At 40.3% G+C, this 15009-nt stretch overlaps 3 protein-coding genes and 1 long non-coding RNA gene across 5 annotated transcripts in view; 1 reads left to right on the top strand and 3 right to left on the bottom strand.

Annotated features, from left to right (window-relative positions):
• Nucleotides 1–83: 83 nt before the first annotated feature.
• pkdc (protein kinase-like domain containing) lies at nucleotides 84–1563 on the bottom strand. The gene is made up of 2 exons (XM_042709109.1): nucleotides 1415–1563; nucleotides 84–1135 (listed from the first exon to the last, which is right to left on the bottom strand). Exon 2 carries the CDS (start codon nucleotides 1121–1123, stop codon nucleotides 152–154), a length of 972 nt encoding a protein of 323 aa, XP_042565043.1. The 5' UTR covers nucleotides 1124–1135; nucleotides 1415–1563; the 3' UTR covers nucleotides 84–151.
• Nucleotides 1564–2599: 1036 nt separating this feature from the next.
• LOC105897598 lies at nucleotides 2600–8465 on the bottom strand. Its single transcript, XM_012824549.3, has 14 exons — nucleotides 8173–8465; nucleotides 7771–7922; nucleotides 7621–7671; nucleotides 7170–7452; nucleotides 6826–6974; nucleotides 6657–6737; nucleotides 6175–6457; nucleotides 5389–5540; nucleotides 5061–5156; nucleotides 4354–4636; nucleotides 4063–4211; nucleotides 3593–3670; nucleotides 3123–3405; nucleotides 2600–2900 (listed from the first exon to the last, which is right to left on the bottom strand). The coding sequence occupies exons 1-14, from the start codon at nucleotides 8463–8465 to the stop codon at nucleotides 2741–2743; spliced, it is 2493 nt and encodes an 830-aa protein (XP_012680003.3). The 3' UTR covers nucleotides 2600–2740.
• Nucleotides 8268–9269, top strand: LOC122133276. The gene is made up of 2 exons (XR_006152667.1): nucleotides 8268–8471; nucleotides 8606–9269. It is a non-coding gene; the product is annotated as an uncharacterized LOC122133276 (long non-coding RNA).
• Nucleotides 9270–10619: 1350 nt separating this feature from the next.
• LOC105897628 (fucolectin-6-like) overlaps nucleotides 10620–15009 on the bottom strand; it is a 34597-nt gene continuing 30207 nt past the window's right edge. The window contains exons 1-6 of one of the 2 annotated variants that reach the window (XM_031575930.1): nucleotides 14370–14389; nucleotides 13852–13923; nucleotides 12884–13181; nucleotides 12165–12319; nucleotides 11339–11621; nucleotides 10620–11070 (exon numbers count right to left, since the gene is read on the bottom strand). In XM_031575930.1, the coding sequence (XP_031431790.1) occupies nucleotides 10920–11070; nucleotides 11339–11621; nucleotides 12165–12319; nucleotides 12884–13181; nucleotides 13852–13918 (954 nt within the window). In that variant the 5' untranslated portion in view covers nucleotides 13919–13923; nucleotides 14370–14389 and the 3' untranslated portion in view covers nucleotides 10620–10919. Of the gene's footprint in view, nucleotides 11071–11338; nucleotides 11622–12164; nucleotides 12320–12883; nucleotides 13182–13851; nucleotides 13924–14369; nucleotides 14390–15009 lie in introns of those variants that run through there. The other variant, XM_031575929.2, reaches the window with a different exon arrangement.

Below are 15009 nucleotides of genomic sequence, written 5' to 3'. Positions count from 1 at the left end.
GATAAAGACAACAAATATTTTCTTTGAGCCCAAACCGAAGAACAAATAATAATAATAAAAATAAATACAAACAAATGGCTGACTTGAATGAATGCATATTTAATCATTAAATCATGAATGGTGTGTACATGGCAAAAAATAAAAGAAAGCCTCATTTTGAGTGCTTTTGTTTCAGCTTAGTCAGTACATCTTGGGTAAGCTTCCTGCTGTACCTATTATTCTTATGGTGCCCGGGCATCCATCCAAGCATGAAACGATGAAAGTCAGTCCATGCGAATGCAAACATCTCCCTCCACTCTGCCTCCAGGTCCTTGAAATTCACTTGCTCGTCCACAGCTGCCCTCAGTTCAGAAAAGTAGTAGTCCAGCAGGTCTGGAACTCTCTTCTCACACTGTTTGTCATTCATACAACTACCAAGAAAATAAATAAGATCCTTCATCCCACAGCCTCCCCCCACGTACTGAAAGTCCACTGCTGCCACCCTATTCCCGTTCCCAGAGAAGCAGAAGTTGGCCAGTTTGGCGTCCCCGTGCACAATGGTTTTGAAGTGGCAACTGTTAAGTATCCTGTCTATTTCCCCCGCAGATTTTTTCAGTGGTTGGTCTGACATGACCTCCAGCTCATCGGGTCTGGTCTCCAGGTGCCAGTATGTACCTATGGGCCATAATCCCTTTGGTTCAACCCCCATGAAGAAAGCATGGAAGTTGGCAAGCCAACCGAGGCAAGCCTTGATCTCATCATCGCTCACACTATTCCTTCGCTCATCAAATCCCGCCACATCCAGGTCTTCCAAAACAATCACCTGTTCATCCCCAAAAGATCTAGCCACAAGACAAACGGGAACACGGCAACGATCATTGGTGGCATAGTTCTGGTACCAATATGTCTCCACCTGATAAGACCGCACCTTTCGCTGGTGAGACCTGTCGGTATTCCATCCACCTGGATGTGCAGACTCCTGTGGAAACTTCACATGTTTGACGACCACAGACGGACGATCACAGTTTTCCAAATGAATTCTCACTATCTCGCCATAGCCACTCCAAAGGGTTTGTATTTTGGTACCTTTACGCAAAGCCTTGGCTCCACTTACTTGCAGAATTAGGTCTTGATATGTTTGCATTCCAAAGATAGGCTGTCAATTGAAAGGACGAGGAAAGTTATTAAAGAACTGCAAAGTTGACAGCTTTACGTCAATAAAAAAAGCCAATTAGCTAAAAGTCTACCGAGTGAAAGTGCTGAGGTGGTAATATAACTTGAGTAACATTAGGCCAGCTCATTCTAAAATGAGAGTAAACCAACGTTAGATGATGTGTATGCTACCCGAGAGGCGTCAGCAGTTTATCAGGAAAATCAATTAATGGAACGTCACAGTTTCATTTGCATTGCGAATTCTAAAAATGTTTTTATTTACCTGAAGCCCTTCACTGTGTTCATGTGCCTCACAAAAGGAAACGACAAGCAGCGTGAAACCAGTAACAATAACGGAAATCTTTTGTTTTCAAAATAAGAGCTTATGCATTCGTTTTTAATTATTCAATGAAAACATTTTAATTTAACTGGATGGGCTATCAAAGGTAGCAGGGTATAAAAACCCCAGTTGAGTCACACACGTATACTAGGTCATCGTTGAGTCCATCCTAACCTGCTCCATTACCATGTGGTACTCTGCACCCACTGCCAAAGACATGAGCAGATTGCTGCATATCATTCGTTCTACTGAGAGGGTGATTGGCTGCAATTTCCCCTTGCTCCAGAACCTGCACGACTCCAGGCCTCTGAAGTGAGCTGGGGAGATTATGGCTGACCCCTCCTCAATGTTTTTTTTTAAAAGGACGTTTTTTTTCCATTTGTTCACCAGCCACCACTGTTGTAAATAAATATGGCACACATGTATTTCTGTATGTGTGTGTGTGTGTGTGTTAACAATATGTATACATATATATTTGAAATGGGTCATTAGTATGGAAAGTTCACCTCACAACTCTGTTCTGCCTATTCATATTAAACACAGTCTATTGGCTCAATTTATTTAGTAATGTATAGGGTATTATACAACTCACAAGCAGTATAAATAAAACCTTTTTTTTATGTGAAATGCAACTTACTGGGTGTGGTGATCTATAGTATTGTGTACCTAATAAACTAAATGTTATGTATCTAATAATACCATCTCATTCCATGGTTATTTGTAAGATGAGTGTGCTAAAATTACCAAACTCGCAGATGCAATATGCAGTGTATGTATCTAGAGTAGCCTAGTTAGCAGAACAACATGCATACGCCGTGCAGAACGTTGAAACATTTGTCAAACCGGGTTTTCAAACAAAAGTTTGTCGCGCACTTTTAGTTTGACGCTTTCGTCGCCATATTGCCGCCGATTGTCGCGTACGGTTGCTTATTGTCGCTGGCTCCACAGAACTGAAACTAGAACATTTCATTTCTTCTTTTGAAATTTTCTTTGTGTCTCACTGAACAATTTATTGCCACCTACTGGTAAAGAGTAGCGCTGTACAACATTTAGCCACGATTACTTTTCACACCTTAGTATCACTGTGTGTGTGGAAGTGAGAGAGAGTGTTTGTTTACAAATCACATGTGGAAGGGTTTAAATTCATTTTATTGTTTTTTGCCCCATTATGGACAGTACACATAATTCAATGGTACCATTCCAATATCAAGGTAATTAATTTGCCAGAAAGGCCCTAACGTGGAAAAACTCCACAGTTCTGAGATGTCTTTATAAATGAGCATCCTCTCCAGTACTGTTGACTTCTACTTCACACAGGGTTAGGTATCTCCTTCTTCCAGGAAGAATGACACTGACATAGCGACCCTCCATACCATGGCACTGAAAGGTTGCAGAGTCTCCATCTCTCATCTCCAATATAACAGCACATCTGTCCAAAAGGCCCACAACATAGTAGTCAATGTTTATCAGATCTGATATGTATTAAATGTGTAATTTTTTGAGAAAAACAGTTTTACAGAGGTACTATTTAATAACAAATCTATCAGTAGATATTTATACAGTATTTATAGTCTACCTATTGACTTCACATTGAATAGATTAAATGGAAAGAGAATGATATAGCATTTTGTTTTACACTGTAGTGACTTACAGGGGGTTGCTGTTGCCGTTGTTTTCCAGGGAGTTGCCAATGTGGATCTCAGCTCCGTTGATCCTCTCAGCACAGCAGTCCCCTCTGTTGGTGATTGTCACAAAGGCCACTTTGTGCGTCCTCATTAGATCAACCCGCCACCAGGGGTCACTTTCCCACTTAGTGTGAGAGCAGGAACCAATGTGGTACAGTGGATTTCGGGTCTTATCAATGGCATTCCTGGCATTTCCAAGGTGGTCATACTGAGAGGACTGGGCAGCTTTTCCCCGGGAAGCAATATTCTCTAGGTTTAAATTTCACACGACAGATACGTCTCAAGACACTGAGAACTATCTTATAACCATTCCCTAACAAATGGAACAATCTCAGAACCATATTCCGATAAGATTTAGAACATATACATGATACATTTGAATTGCATTTTGAATCTGATCTGACCATAGAATATCATATGTGTTAAAACACTTTACCAGGCACTTGGACATCAGGGCATTGTGTTTCCAAGGGGTTGTCTTCATAATCCTCCACAGTATTCAGCTGAGTCACTCCTAAAGAGCAAATATGCACACAGTTTGCATCATTGTATGCCAAAACTACACCCAAATCCATACAATTTCATTTGACTCCATTGTCCAGTAAGTGTTGTATGATACAGAGGGTGACCGAGTACTGTTGGTCATGACTATGCATAAAGCAAGGTCCCTCCAATGTCTAGGGCAATGATATAATGTCCTTTGTAAGTCGCTTTGGATAAAAGCATCTGCTAAATGACTAAATGTAAATGCAAATGTATATAAGCATTCCAAGGCCTTTCGTAATACAATGAAGATCACAGACACTGTAACAAAGCGTGTAACTTCATTTGAAGACGTTACAGTGCATCCTAATGAGTTGATTGAAAGCCCCTAGTGTGCCAGAAGCAGTGGTATGGGCTGCCCACCAGGCACAGGGCTTGCGTGGACTTCCACCTCACACAGACTGAGGAACTTGAAGCATCCAGGTCGGATGATGTTGACGTATCTTCCCTCCATTCCTTGACAGTGGAAGGTTATGGATTCTCCAGCAGGGATGGATGAAACAACAGCACACCTGCAAAAAACACATATGGCATACGAACTATGGATATATACACACACTTACCAGTTATATATGTCAAATCATAAACATGATCAATGTGGAAACTAAGTCCTGACTGAGAATCTATAGCACCGCTGGTATCTACTTCACCTACACTGGGTTGCTGTTGCCGTTGTTCTCCAGTGAATTCCCGATGAGTATCTCGGCCCCATCAAGCCTCCACTCGCAACAGTCCTCTCTGTTGGTGATGGTAACGGACACCACCCTGTGCACCGCCATGAGGTCAACTCGCCACCAGGGGTCAGACTGGAGCCGGGTGTGGGCACATGAGCCAGACAGGTACTCGGCGTCCAGACTCCCATCGATGGCATTCTCAGCGTGGGTCAGACGACTGAACTGAGAGGACTGGGTGGCTCTCCCCTTCACTGCAACGTTATCTTCAGGTGGTATGAAGGAAGGAGAGAGAGAGAGAGAGAGACAGACAGACAGATACACAGGGAGATACACAGGGAGAGAGACATAGGTATAGTGAAAGAGAGATTTTAAACTTCACAGAGGCGAGATTTGTTTGTGCTATGAATCTAATTATATTGGTTATAACTTTAAAAAAATTAAGTATAATCCTTTCTGTCCAACTACAACTACTATTAGGCAACTACTACTTTTACATACAGAACCTTTTTGAAGGTCTTAACATATACTGTTTCTATTCAGTACGATTTACGCAAAAAGATATTACATTAGTTGGACTTGATCCCAGTCAGATGCTACTGGGCTAATTACTGTGTTGCAATCACAATGGATGGATAGTTATGCTAAATGCCTCCTTGTACACACAACAAAATCAAAAGGTATTCATACCACTCCGAGCCACAGGGTGACGCAGTTTTTGCCAAGGGGCCCACAGCCATGTCCGGTAAGGGTTGGGGGGCATGTCAGGTACCGCAGAAGGAGTCACTGATTGAGGTAATACAAGGCCACAGAATTTCAGATTCAATGAAATCAAACAGCAGACATGTATATTCACCGGGTAAACATTTGGGTACACTATCTTCGCTGCTTTCATTATATGGCTTAACGAAAGATTTATGAAAACATGCATTTTGAATATGGAAATAATAACAATGTGATGAAAACTGATACTACAACAGAAAATGGAATGGAAAAGGTAATGTTAAGACCAGCCCACCTGGTTGAAAAGTGCTGGCATGCACCTCCACTTCACAGAGGGTCAGGTATTTCTCTCGGCCAGGGAGCACTATGTTGACATAGCGACCTTCCACCCCACCACACTCAAAAGTCCTAATCTGGCCAGCTGGGATGTAAGGAATCACTGCACACCTACAGAAGGAAACAGTGGTGATTCACCTAAACCTAGGGGCAATAGTCAACAATGTGTGCATTCAAAATGGCTCATTATATATTTGTATTATGTATTATAATGGGATACAATTTAATATAACAGTAGTTATTCCATGTAAAGCATTATATGGCATTAGTAAATGTAATCAATCAATACAATTTACACTGTGGAGTTTAAAGACAGAGTCTGCGATTTGGTTCCGGTATCACGAAATGTTATTGATATTAAAGCTCAACAGCCAATCAAATTACACCCCTGCTATCCATGCTCCTGAAGCTCAGTCTTGATTGACTGGGATTGTTTACGACTTGGTCCAAGCCACTATGTTTGTTTCAGAATTAAAGAGCCAGGACTGTGGGATTTTTAACAACACAGACAGCTAGAGGACCGTGAGGAGCAATCAGCTGAATTGGACAAAAATGTATGAGATTAAAATCACAGACTCTACCTTTAAAACATGCATACATAAATTCCTAAATTATTGTTACACAGAATCCAAAAACATTACTGGCACAAACTAATGAACAAACTTAGCTAAACAAAGAAACAAACGAATAAATAAATAATCTGTTAGTTTATAGGTCTGTGTGAATGACCCCAGGACTTTCTCACAGTGGGTTGCTGTTGCCCTCATTGTCGAGGTAGTTGCCAACACGGATCTCTGCTCCACTGATCCTGTCAGAGCAGCAGTCCCCGCGGTTGGTGATGGTCACAAAGGTGACATTGTGGACATTTCCCAGGTCGACCCGCCACCAGGGGTCGATCTCAGCTCTGGTGTGGCTGCAGGACCCCTCTGAGTAGGTGGAGCTCCTGTTTCTGTTGATGGCGTTGTTGGCACCCCCGAGGCCGTCCAGCTGAGACGACTGGGTTGCGCTCCCTCCTGTGGCTGCGTTCTCTTACAGGAGGTCATCATATGGGTAGCACCATAGGAGATACCATTATAAGCACTGGGGCAAGAGTTACCATCAGGTATGGAGCTGTGTATTACTAGTATTTTATTACAAGTGTCTGCTGTGTCTCCAACTTGAATCAGTCATCTTACATATAGTTTTTTTTAAATGTATTTAAAAGTCAAACTGAAGTTCATGTCTTACCAATCACAATTTTAGTGTTAGGGCATTTAGTGTCTGCTTTTCTTTTTGCAGGCTTTGGTGGTTCATCCTTACTTTCCTCCCCTAAGAGACAAGATATTGTTTAAATAATATTTCTGTGGAAGAATACAGTTGTTTTGTCCAAGTTTAATTTAAAAACATTTCTACTGGCCTTGCTCAGGTTTTGCATTGACCTCCACCTCACACAGTGCAAGATGTTTGTCACAACCGGGCAGAAAGATGTTCACGTAGCGACCAAGCTGCCCCCTGCAGTAAAACGTCTTAGATTCCCACGCAGGGAAGGAGGATATGACATCACATCTGCAAGAGGAGGCAAGTGTGATACAGTTAAGGTGTAAAGGGTAAAGAGTAAAGGTGTTCTGCTATGGTTGTCGTATGTGTCTAGTTGTTCAAGACAGATTTTTAAAGTAACTACTAGTGAGTGGAACACTACTGAGACACAACAAGACATTAAGCCAGAGGATTCATGTAAAACACGAAATACATTGTCCTCACAGTGGATTGTTATTCCCGTTGTTCTCCAGGGAATTCCCGATTCGGATCTCCGCCCCGTCAATCATCCCGGGGTTGTTGTCCTCTCGGTTGGTGATGGTTACCATGGTGACACTGTGAGGCCTCAGCAGGTCCACTCTCCACCAGGGGTTGGTTTGAGTTTTCGTGAGACTGCAGGACCTCTCACTGTACCTGGAGTTACGCCTGCCATCCACAGCATTATTTGGACTGCCCAAGTAGTTGTACTGCGATGACTGAGACGCCTGTTTATTCAAAGCCACATTTTCTGTGAGAGAGTAGAGACAAACAACACAGTTTATATACTGTGAAATGATATACAATGTCTAAGTATACTGCCACATGTTTAACTATTATTATTATACTGTACATATTTGGGCCGCCATTAAATAGCAATGAATATTCAATGGAACATCACATAATTCCATTACTTTACCTCCTAGGGGATCAATCATTTCAAGTCCATTAAGGGTGGTTGGCTCAACCTCTAAATGAGTATAAGAGAAAGCTGAAATGTAAACTAATTCATCTTAGTTAAGATGGGATCTCTGAATTTTTAGTTTTGTAATATTTGGCAACTCCATACCGACAGGAACAGGCACGGCATTTACTTCCACCTCACACAGAGTCAGATGCTGCTTGTACCCCCTGCTGAATATATTCACATAACGGCCCTCCATCCCATTGCATTGGAAGGTGCTGGCTCCCCCTGCTGGTATGGAGGAGATCACCGTGCACCTGTTCAGGATGGTAAGAAGGGCAACAATTTGCATATAAGAGACATTTATAATTTGTATATATTTAAACACACTTGGTCATGATTCAATTTCCCTGTCTCAGTTATGATGGGATTTAAAAGCATCACCATTCCACATTGGTGTTGTCATCTTTGACAAACACGGCAATTTAAAGTAATAAATAAGAGAAAAAACACAAAAAGACATTTCTGAGGAAACCATGCTCATGACTCCATATAATCAGCTGGTACCTTGGGTTGCTGTTGCCGTTGTTTTCCAGGGAGTTCCCAATGCGGATCTCAGCTCCGTTGATCCTCTCAGCACAGCAGTCCTCTCTGTTGGTGATGGTCACGGTTGTGACTCTGTATGACTCCAGCAGGTCGACCCTCCACCAGGGGTTGGTCTCAGCCTCTGTTTGCGCACAGGAGCCGTCCTGGGGCATCCCGCTTTGGTTCCCATCGATGGCCTTCTTGGCAGCAGTGGAACTGTTGAACGTGGATGACTGAATCGTCTTGCCTCTCATAGCCACGTTCACTGAAATCATGGGCAAGTGGGTCAAAGTGACTTCAATATTTTATCATGGCTATTATATGACTATTATACTATTATATGACTTTAGTGCTTCATCCTTTGGAGAAATGCCTCAAAACAGCTGAATAAACACAATAACTGTACCTAATGCAGAGGCTTCAGCAACACAGAAGCCATCTCCCACAAGAAGCATCAGAAGGAGCAAACACAATACCTTCATTCTAGGAGAAGAATCAAACCACTATTATGGGTGCACAGATTTGTTTTAAAGAATTTGAACAATGTCTTCTCACACTACAGCCATGATGAATCATTCATTTTACAATAATTATCTCACTCAACATGAAACAGTAATGCTTTTTATACAGTGCCTAAGTGTCATTATTAGAAGCAAATATAAATGATCACTGAAAGCACTGAAATAAATGTGGATTCCAGGAGCAAGGATACAGCAAATACATTCAAATATCCTTTGCATTCAAGCTGGTATGAACAAAGAAGATAGCAAAAAACTGTACCATACCCATTTCTTTGTTTTCCTCTAAGCTAATAACTACTCAAGATGCTATAACTACCAGAAGAAGACATCAAACCTACCTCATAGTGTGATATCTCTATTGTTGTCTTGTTCAGGCTGTCGACAGAGCATATGGCTCCTGTGTGTGTATGTGTGTGTGTGTCTGTGTGTATAAGGGTATGGATGTGGTATGGCTGATTTTAACATGCATGGGGCAGGGTCCATATACTCCCTGAGGCTCAGCCTGCCAGAGCCTGTCTCTTCTGACCAATAAAGTGTTTGCTTTCAAATAGCCCTCAACAGAGCTCCGTTGTTTGTGCCTTAACACATGTATCCCAGGAGTAAAGAAACACACACCACAGACAGTGTGTCTTCGGCATTTCAATTACTGAGAACTAAGAACTTCGGAAAGGGAAGCGTCACACACGTATGCAGGTCTTTGTCAAAGTGTGTCAAGGTTTGTTCTCAGAATGAGGCTGGCAACTCTGTGCAGGGTTCAGTGTGGGGTATTTATTAAGTATGTGAATGCCAAGCCCTCCAGCTATACAGTTTACAACTTGGACACCAGCCAAGAGTTTAGCCTCAGAATTTCAATGTGGATCACAGAATAGTGTTTTTGTTCTTAATTAGACAAAAGTGGGGGGGGATAACCATAGACGTAAACGGGGGATAGCCATAGACGTAAAAAGCCTAGTTGTGTTATGCATTAACATGCGATTATTACTCCATTGTCTCATCTCAGTACTTCATCTGTAGGTGAGAGGGTGTCCCTGTGCAATGAAAGTAGTCTGTGCTCTAATAGAAATACACAAAACAGAAACCACTTTATTTGAGGAAAATGCTTAATATTCATGTTATAAAGACAGTATGGGAATTGTTTACAAATCTGTTATGACTACTGTGGTATAGTGATTATATGAAACTGATGTTGACAATGAATTGCAGTGGCCATAATCCACCGGGCAGCTGACAATAGTAGCTGTCTAAGTTAACAGTGAAGAGAGACATCAGTGAAGGCTGACTTGCCATGAAGACAGCAACTCTTGGCTGCTTTTCAGACCCCAGCTCTGTGTTTCTCCTTATTAGACAGATAGAGGCCAATGTCATTAAAAGAAGCCATTGTATAATCATTGTGAAGCTCACTTAGCTTCTGAATGTCTGCTGCAATATTTCTCTATACCAGTCTTCTGTCTAGTGAAAGTTGACAGTAGATTAACCAATTCAGTAGATCAACCCAAGGGTCAAGGTGAGCAAGACAAAATACATTTTCAGGTAGGTTCAGGAGTTAGGGTTCTGGCTGTAAAAATCCCAAGCAGTGTGTTGACATTAATTTGACCTCTGACCCACTCTCCTTTGGCTTATCTCCTTGCATATCTGCTGAGCTGACAGTCATGTCAAAGAGAGGTAAATGGGCACATCAGCATGTATTTACTTGTGAAGCTGCGCTGAGACCTAGACAAAGAAAATGATGTGTAAGCTGACATGTACAAAAGCTCTTAAAGCACATTGCTACATCTGGACTGCGTCCTGTTACTTTTTCAAGAGATAAAGTCACCTCTGAGCAGTAGGGATAGGAACTGCTCCACTCAAGCTTGTGAAATGAACCATTCATGTGTATTTGTAGAATGTGAACTCAAAACCACACAGGAGTGCATTTCATTCTTTAATTGGCTTTGATTCATCACACAACAGAGCCCAATAATTCAATATGAAATATCCAGCACTCCCTGGAGAAATGGAAATCATTACACTTAGACTATGTACTTACAGGTAGGAGAGAGAGAGACACACAGAGAGATAGGCATAACCTTCACTTTGTTAATCAGACACCCAAACATTGCTGAGGAATTTCATATGACGGAGAGATATAAAATGTGATGCCAAAATAAACAAATACAAGAATATTGGTGTACCGATGGCTTGTCTCCTCCTGTGCTGTTTCCCTGGGCTTTAGTCCAGCGGTGATCCATATACCTCCACCTCACAGAGCGTCAGGTACTCTGCACGTCCAGGAATCACCACGGTAACATAGCGTCCCTCCATCCCATTACACTCAAAGGTCTTGGAAAACCCAGCATGAATAGAGGAGATTACGGCACACCTGAAAAGGATATAGTTAAAAATAACTCACATTAATACAGGATCCTTGAGCATAAACTATACCATCCTCTCATTGTTTTAGTAAGTATTCCAAATAGTCTAGTCCTTTGTAGAGAGTAACGGATGTCATAGGGTGCAGTTATTAGAAAAATTATGCATGCCAAGGACAACAATACGATGTCCAGCATCGATGTCCACTCAGAGCTACTTTGGTGTCAATATGGTGTTGGTGTTAGATTATAGTCAGAAATTGAGATACCAATTCTTACCTGGGGTTGTTGATGCCATTGTTGTTCAAAGAATTTCCAATTCGGATTTCAGCTCCATTCAGTCTACTGGGAAGAGCATCCTTCCTGTTGGTGATTATCACAGAGAAGACTTTATATCTTTGGAGCAAATCCACTCTCCACCAAGGGTTGAGATGAGCTTCTGTGATGCTACAGGAACCATGGGCATATATGCCGTCACGATTCCCATCAATGGCATTGTATGCAAAACTATTTCCCCAAAGGTCTGACTGAGTTGCTTTCCCTCTTAAAGCCACATTCTCACCTGCATGGAAACAATGAAAGAACAATGACAAATGAGCAACTAGGCTAACAATTATGTACAGTTAAAAACATGTCCTGTCTGAAGTGGTTGAGTATGTTTTTTGGCAATTCAGTTATTTTCAACGAGGTTACTCAACCCTCATATACTGCTCCTATGCTTACGTCACATCAGATTAGCTTTGCTTGTTTTCTGGACAGCTTTAACCATGTGCAGAAAAGTATACTGTATGTGTTTAGTGGACAGGTAAAAGTAAAGTAAAAAGTAAAGTAAAATGCCTCTTGATCTTAAACAACAAATGTACTTAGATTCATCTTCCATTTCATTTACCGAAAAATCTGATGAAGTATGGGGACACTAAAAAATGATGTTTATATTTTACATTAATTTTAATTGTTCTAAAGCTTTTCAGTCTTGACAAAGACATGTGCAAAATTGTTTCAATAAAGCTACATTTTTTCATGAATCTATTATAAATGTTATAAAAACCTAAATATTTTATGTATGTTGTGATATGTGTGCTATATTTACAAAGACAATGCTTACCATTTGGTGCTGGATAGCCATACACCTCCACCTCACAAAGTGCCAAATACTTGTTGTTTCCCGGCACAATAACATTAACATAGCGGCCCTCCACCCCTTTATCCCAGCTGAAGGTGAGGGTTCTCCCAGCTGGGATAGAGGATATAACCCCTGCCCTGAAAGTGAAGTCAAGTTATAGTGTTTTGTGTACACATGTCAAATATTCAGCATCATTACATGAAAATAAAGGACCTTGTCTGAGTTTGCCTTATCATGATTAATCGCTTTGACAAGCATGCCAGGACCGAATATCTCTTCTTATTGATTTAATTAATTAATTAATTGGTTGATTAATTACTGAATACAGTGTTCTCCTTGCATAACAGTGCAACATGTTACAAAATGAACATGTAGTTTGGGTCAAGGGTATAGGGAATATTGTACCTAAAACCTAAAAAAATCACAAAAAACACTGTTACCTCAGTGAAGCAGTTCTCTCAGACATATTGATTTTACAAACCACATACTGCAATACAGTGATATCAGGGGAAGGAGGCGGAAGAGTAAACAATATTCACTATCACTTTCTTTTGTCAGTATACAATAAGCTAATAAACTGTTTTTACATTTGCAGCTGCTCATTGAAACTGACCGTGAGCTTATGCATTAGAAATTCTGAATTAACCCTTTGTCCCAGTCACTTTCAGTCAGTTAACAACTAGATCAAATGAGAATCTTACAGTGGATTTTGATTCCCATTGTCCCGCTGGGAGCTGCCAATACGAATCTCAGCTCCGTTGATGTTGTCAGCGCAGCAGTCTCCTCTGTTGGTGATGGCCACTGAAGTAATAGTGTACTGCCTCAGTAGATCAACCCTCCACCAGGGATTAGTCTGTGCATCACTATGAGCGCAAGATCCATGATAAAAATGTGGGTCACGATTTCCATCTATGGCATTTTGGGCATTACCTTCCCCTGAATGGGGGTGTCCAATCAGGTCTGACTGGGTGGCCTTTCCATACAATGCTACATTTCTACCTGTAAAAAAAAAATGAATATGACTTGAACAACAACAGCGTATCTTATTTTCTTTTCTTTGTTAAGGCAAATCCCAAAGAAGAAAGGCTTGACTGTGTAGCCACCCTGCTCAAAGCCACATTCTCTAAGAGGGAATACAGTACATCGATGAATTAGTTAAAAGCAAGACATTGCATATGGATGAACAGTGTATTTTGAAACATTCAATTTTGTAAGATGAAAAAAGCCCATCTGCGGTAGATCACCAGAGAAAGATTCATGGTTTGATCATGGGATAATATTGATTATTAATTATTTTAAATGGATAATGGCTCCACCAATTGGGGAATTAGAGAAATTGGTCAGCAAAACTAACTGTACAGTATCTAAGTATCATGCAACGAATGCTATAATTGCTATAAAGAAATGAATGCAAAAATATTCTTTATAATATATTTATTCTTCATTTTATTTTTATTTTAGTCTTTACCATATAGAATTTTACATTGTGAATTAGATAAGTATCAGATGTGAAATGCGAACATCCAGTAATGACACGATATGTTTTTACCAGTTCCATTGTAACATGACACTCTCACCTTTCTCACCCATCTGAACATATGCATTCTGTATACAGAACAGATGTCATGTGTAATGTGGCATCTCACAACCAATCAAAGCTGTGGTTTACCTTGATATTCAGCCAGAACTGTCAGTCCAAGTAAATGAAGAAAGCAAAGAGACAAAATCACCCTCATCCTGGCTGTAAAGAAAACAATAATGTATAGTTAGTGTGGTACTGATTCTGATATTCGCTAACGCTCGGTCGATACGCCAAAGCCTCAGTTTGATATTTCCTGACATGACCTCACTCTCGATTAGTAAGTAGTTATTATTGCCTCAGTATGATGTTAAAATTACAGGGCAAATGCCAAACACTGTTCTGGTGAACCCAACAGCGAGAGCTTTTTTATTTTGCTAAAATACAAATACTTATGCTCGGATTAAAAAAATTAGCTGTGGCACAATACATATTTACAGTGTCTTTAGACATTCAGAAACTGCACAGAATTAATATATACAATAATAACTGGTATAAAATAAATGCAAATATACAATACATAATAATAAAAAAGGAATAATAAATATAAATATTCATTTGACAAGTTTATTTAGTTTTTAACACATACTACAACACCACACACTCACCTCTCCGGTTGGCAGATTCAATGTTCAGACTCGGGGAGTGCAGTCTTATATACACAACCTGCAAATTTGTTATTGTTTTGTTATTACATTTCCTTGTTCCTTCTCATCAGCACAAAGGCTTGACTTTGTAGCCACCCCCCTCAAAGCCACGTTCTCTAAGAGGGAATAAAATAAATTCATCAATTAGTTAAAAGCAAGACATTGCATTGCATGCCATATGGATCAACAGTGTATTTTGAAACATTCAATTATTAAGATGAAAAAAGCCTATCTGCGGAAAGATTCACAGTTTGATCATGGGATAATATTGATTATTAATTATTTTAAATTGATAATGGCTTCACCAATTGGGGAATTGGATAAATTGGTCAGCAAAACTAACTCTACAGTATCTAAGAAGTTTTTTCAGGTGACAGTTTTGAGTCAAACTATAAGTATGTATGTATATGTGTATGAATGTATGTATGTATGCATGTATGTATGTATGTATGTATGTATGTATGTATGTATGTAAATAAGTATGTTCCAATATGAAAAACACACTGACCTCTTCTTTACCTTATCCAGTACACATGGCTTAATCAGTGTAATCTGAGATCATGCTATAAATCCTTGGTCAAACTGTCGTGTTGAACTGTTA

Source organism: Clupea harengus, chromosome 11, assembly GCF_900700415.2.
Source record: "Clupea harengus chromosome 11, Ch_v2.0.2, whole genome shotgun sequence".
Classification (NCBI taxonomy): Eukaryota; Metazoa; Chordata; class Actinopteri; order Clupeiformes; family Clupeidae; genus Clupea; species Clupea harengus.
Note: the sequence above shows the minus strand (reverse complement) of the source record. Positions and strands in the feature narration are given on the sequence as shown.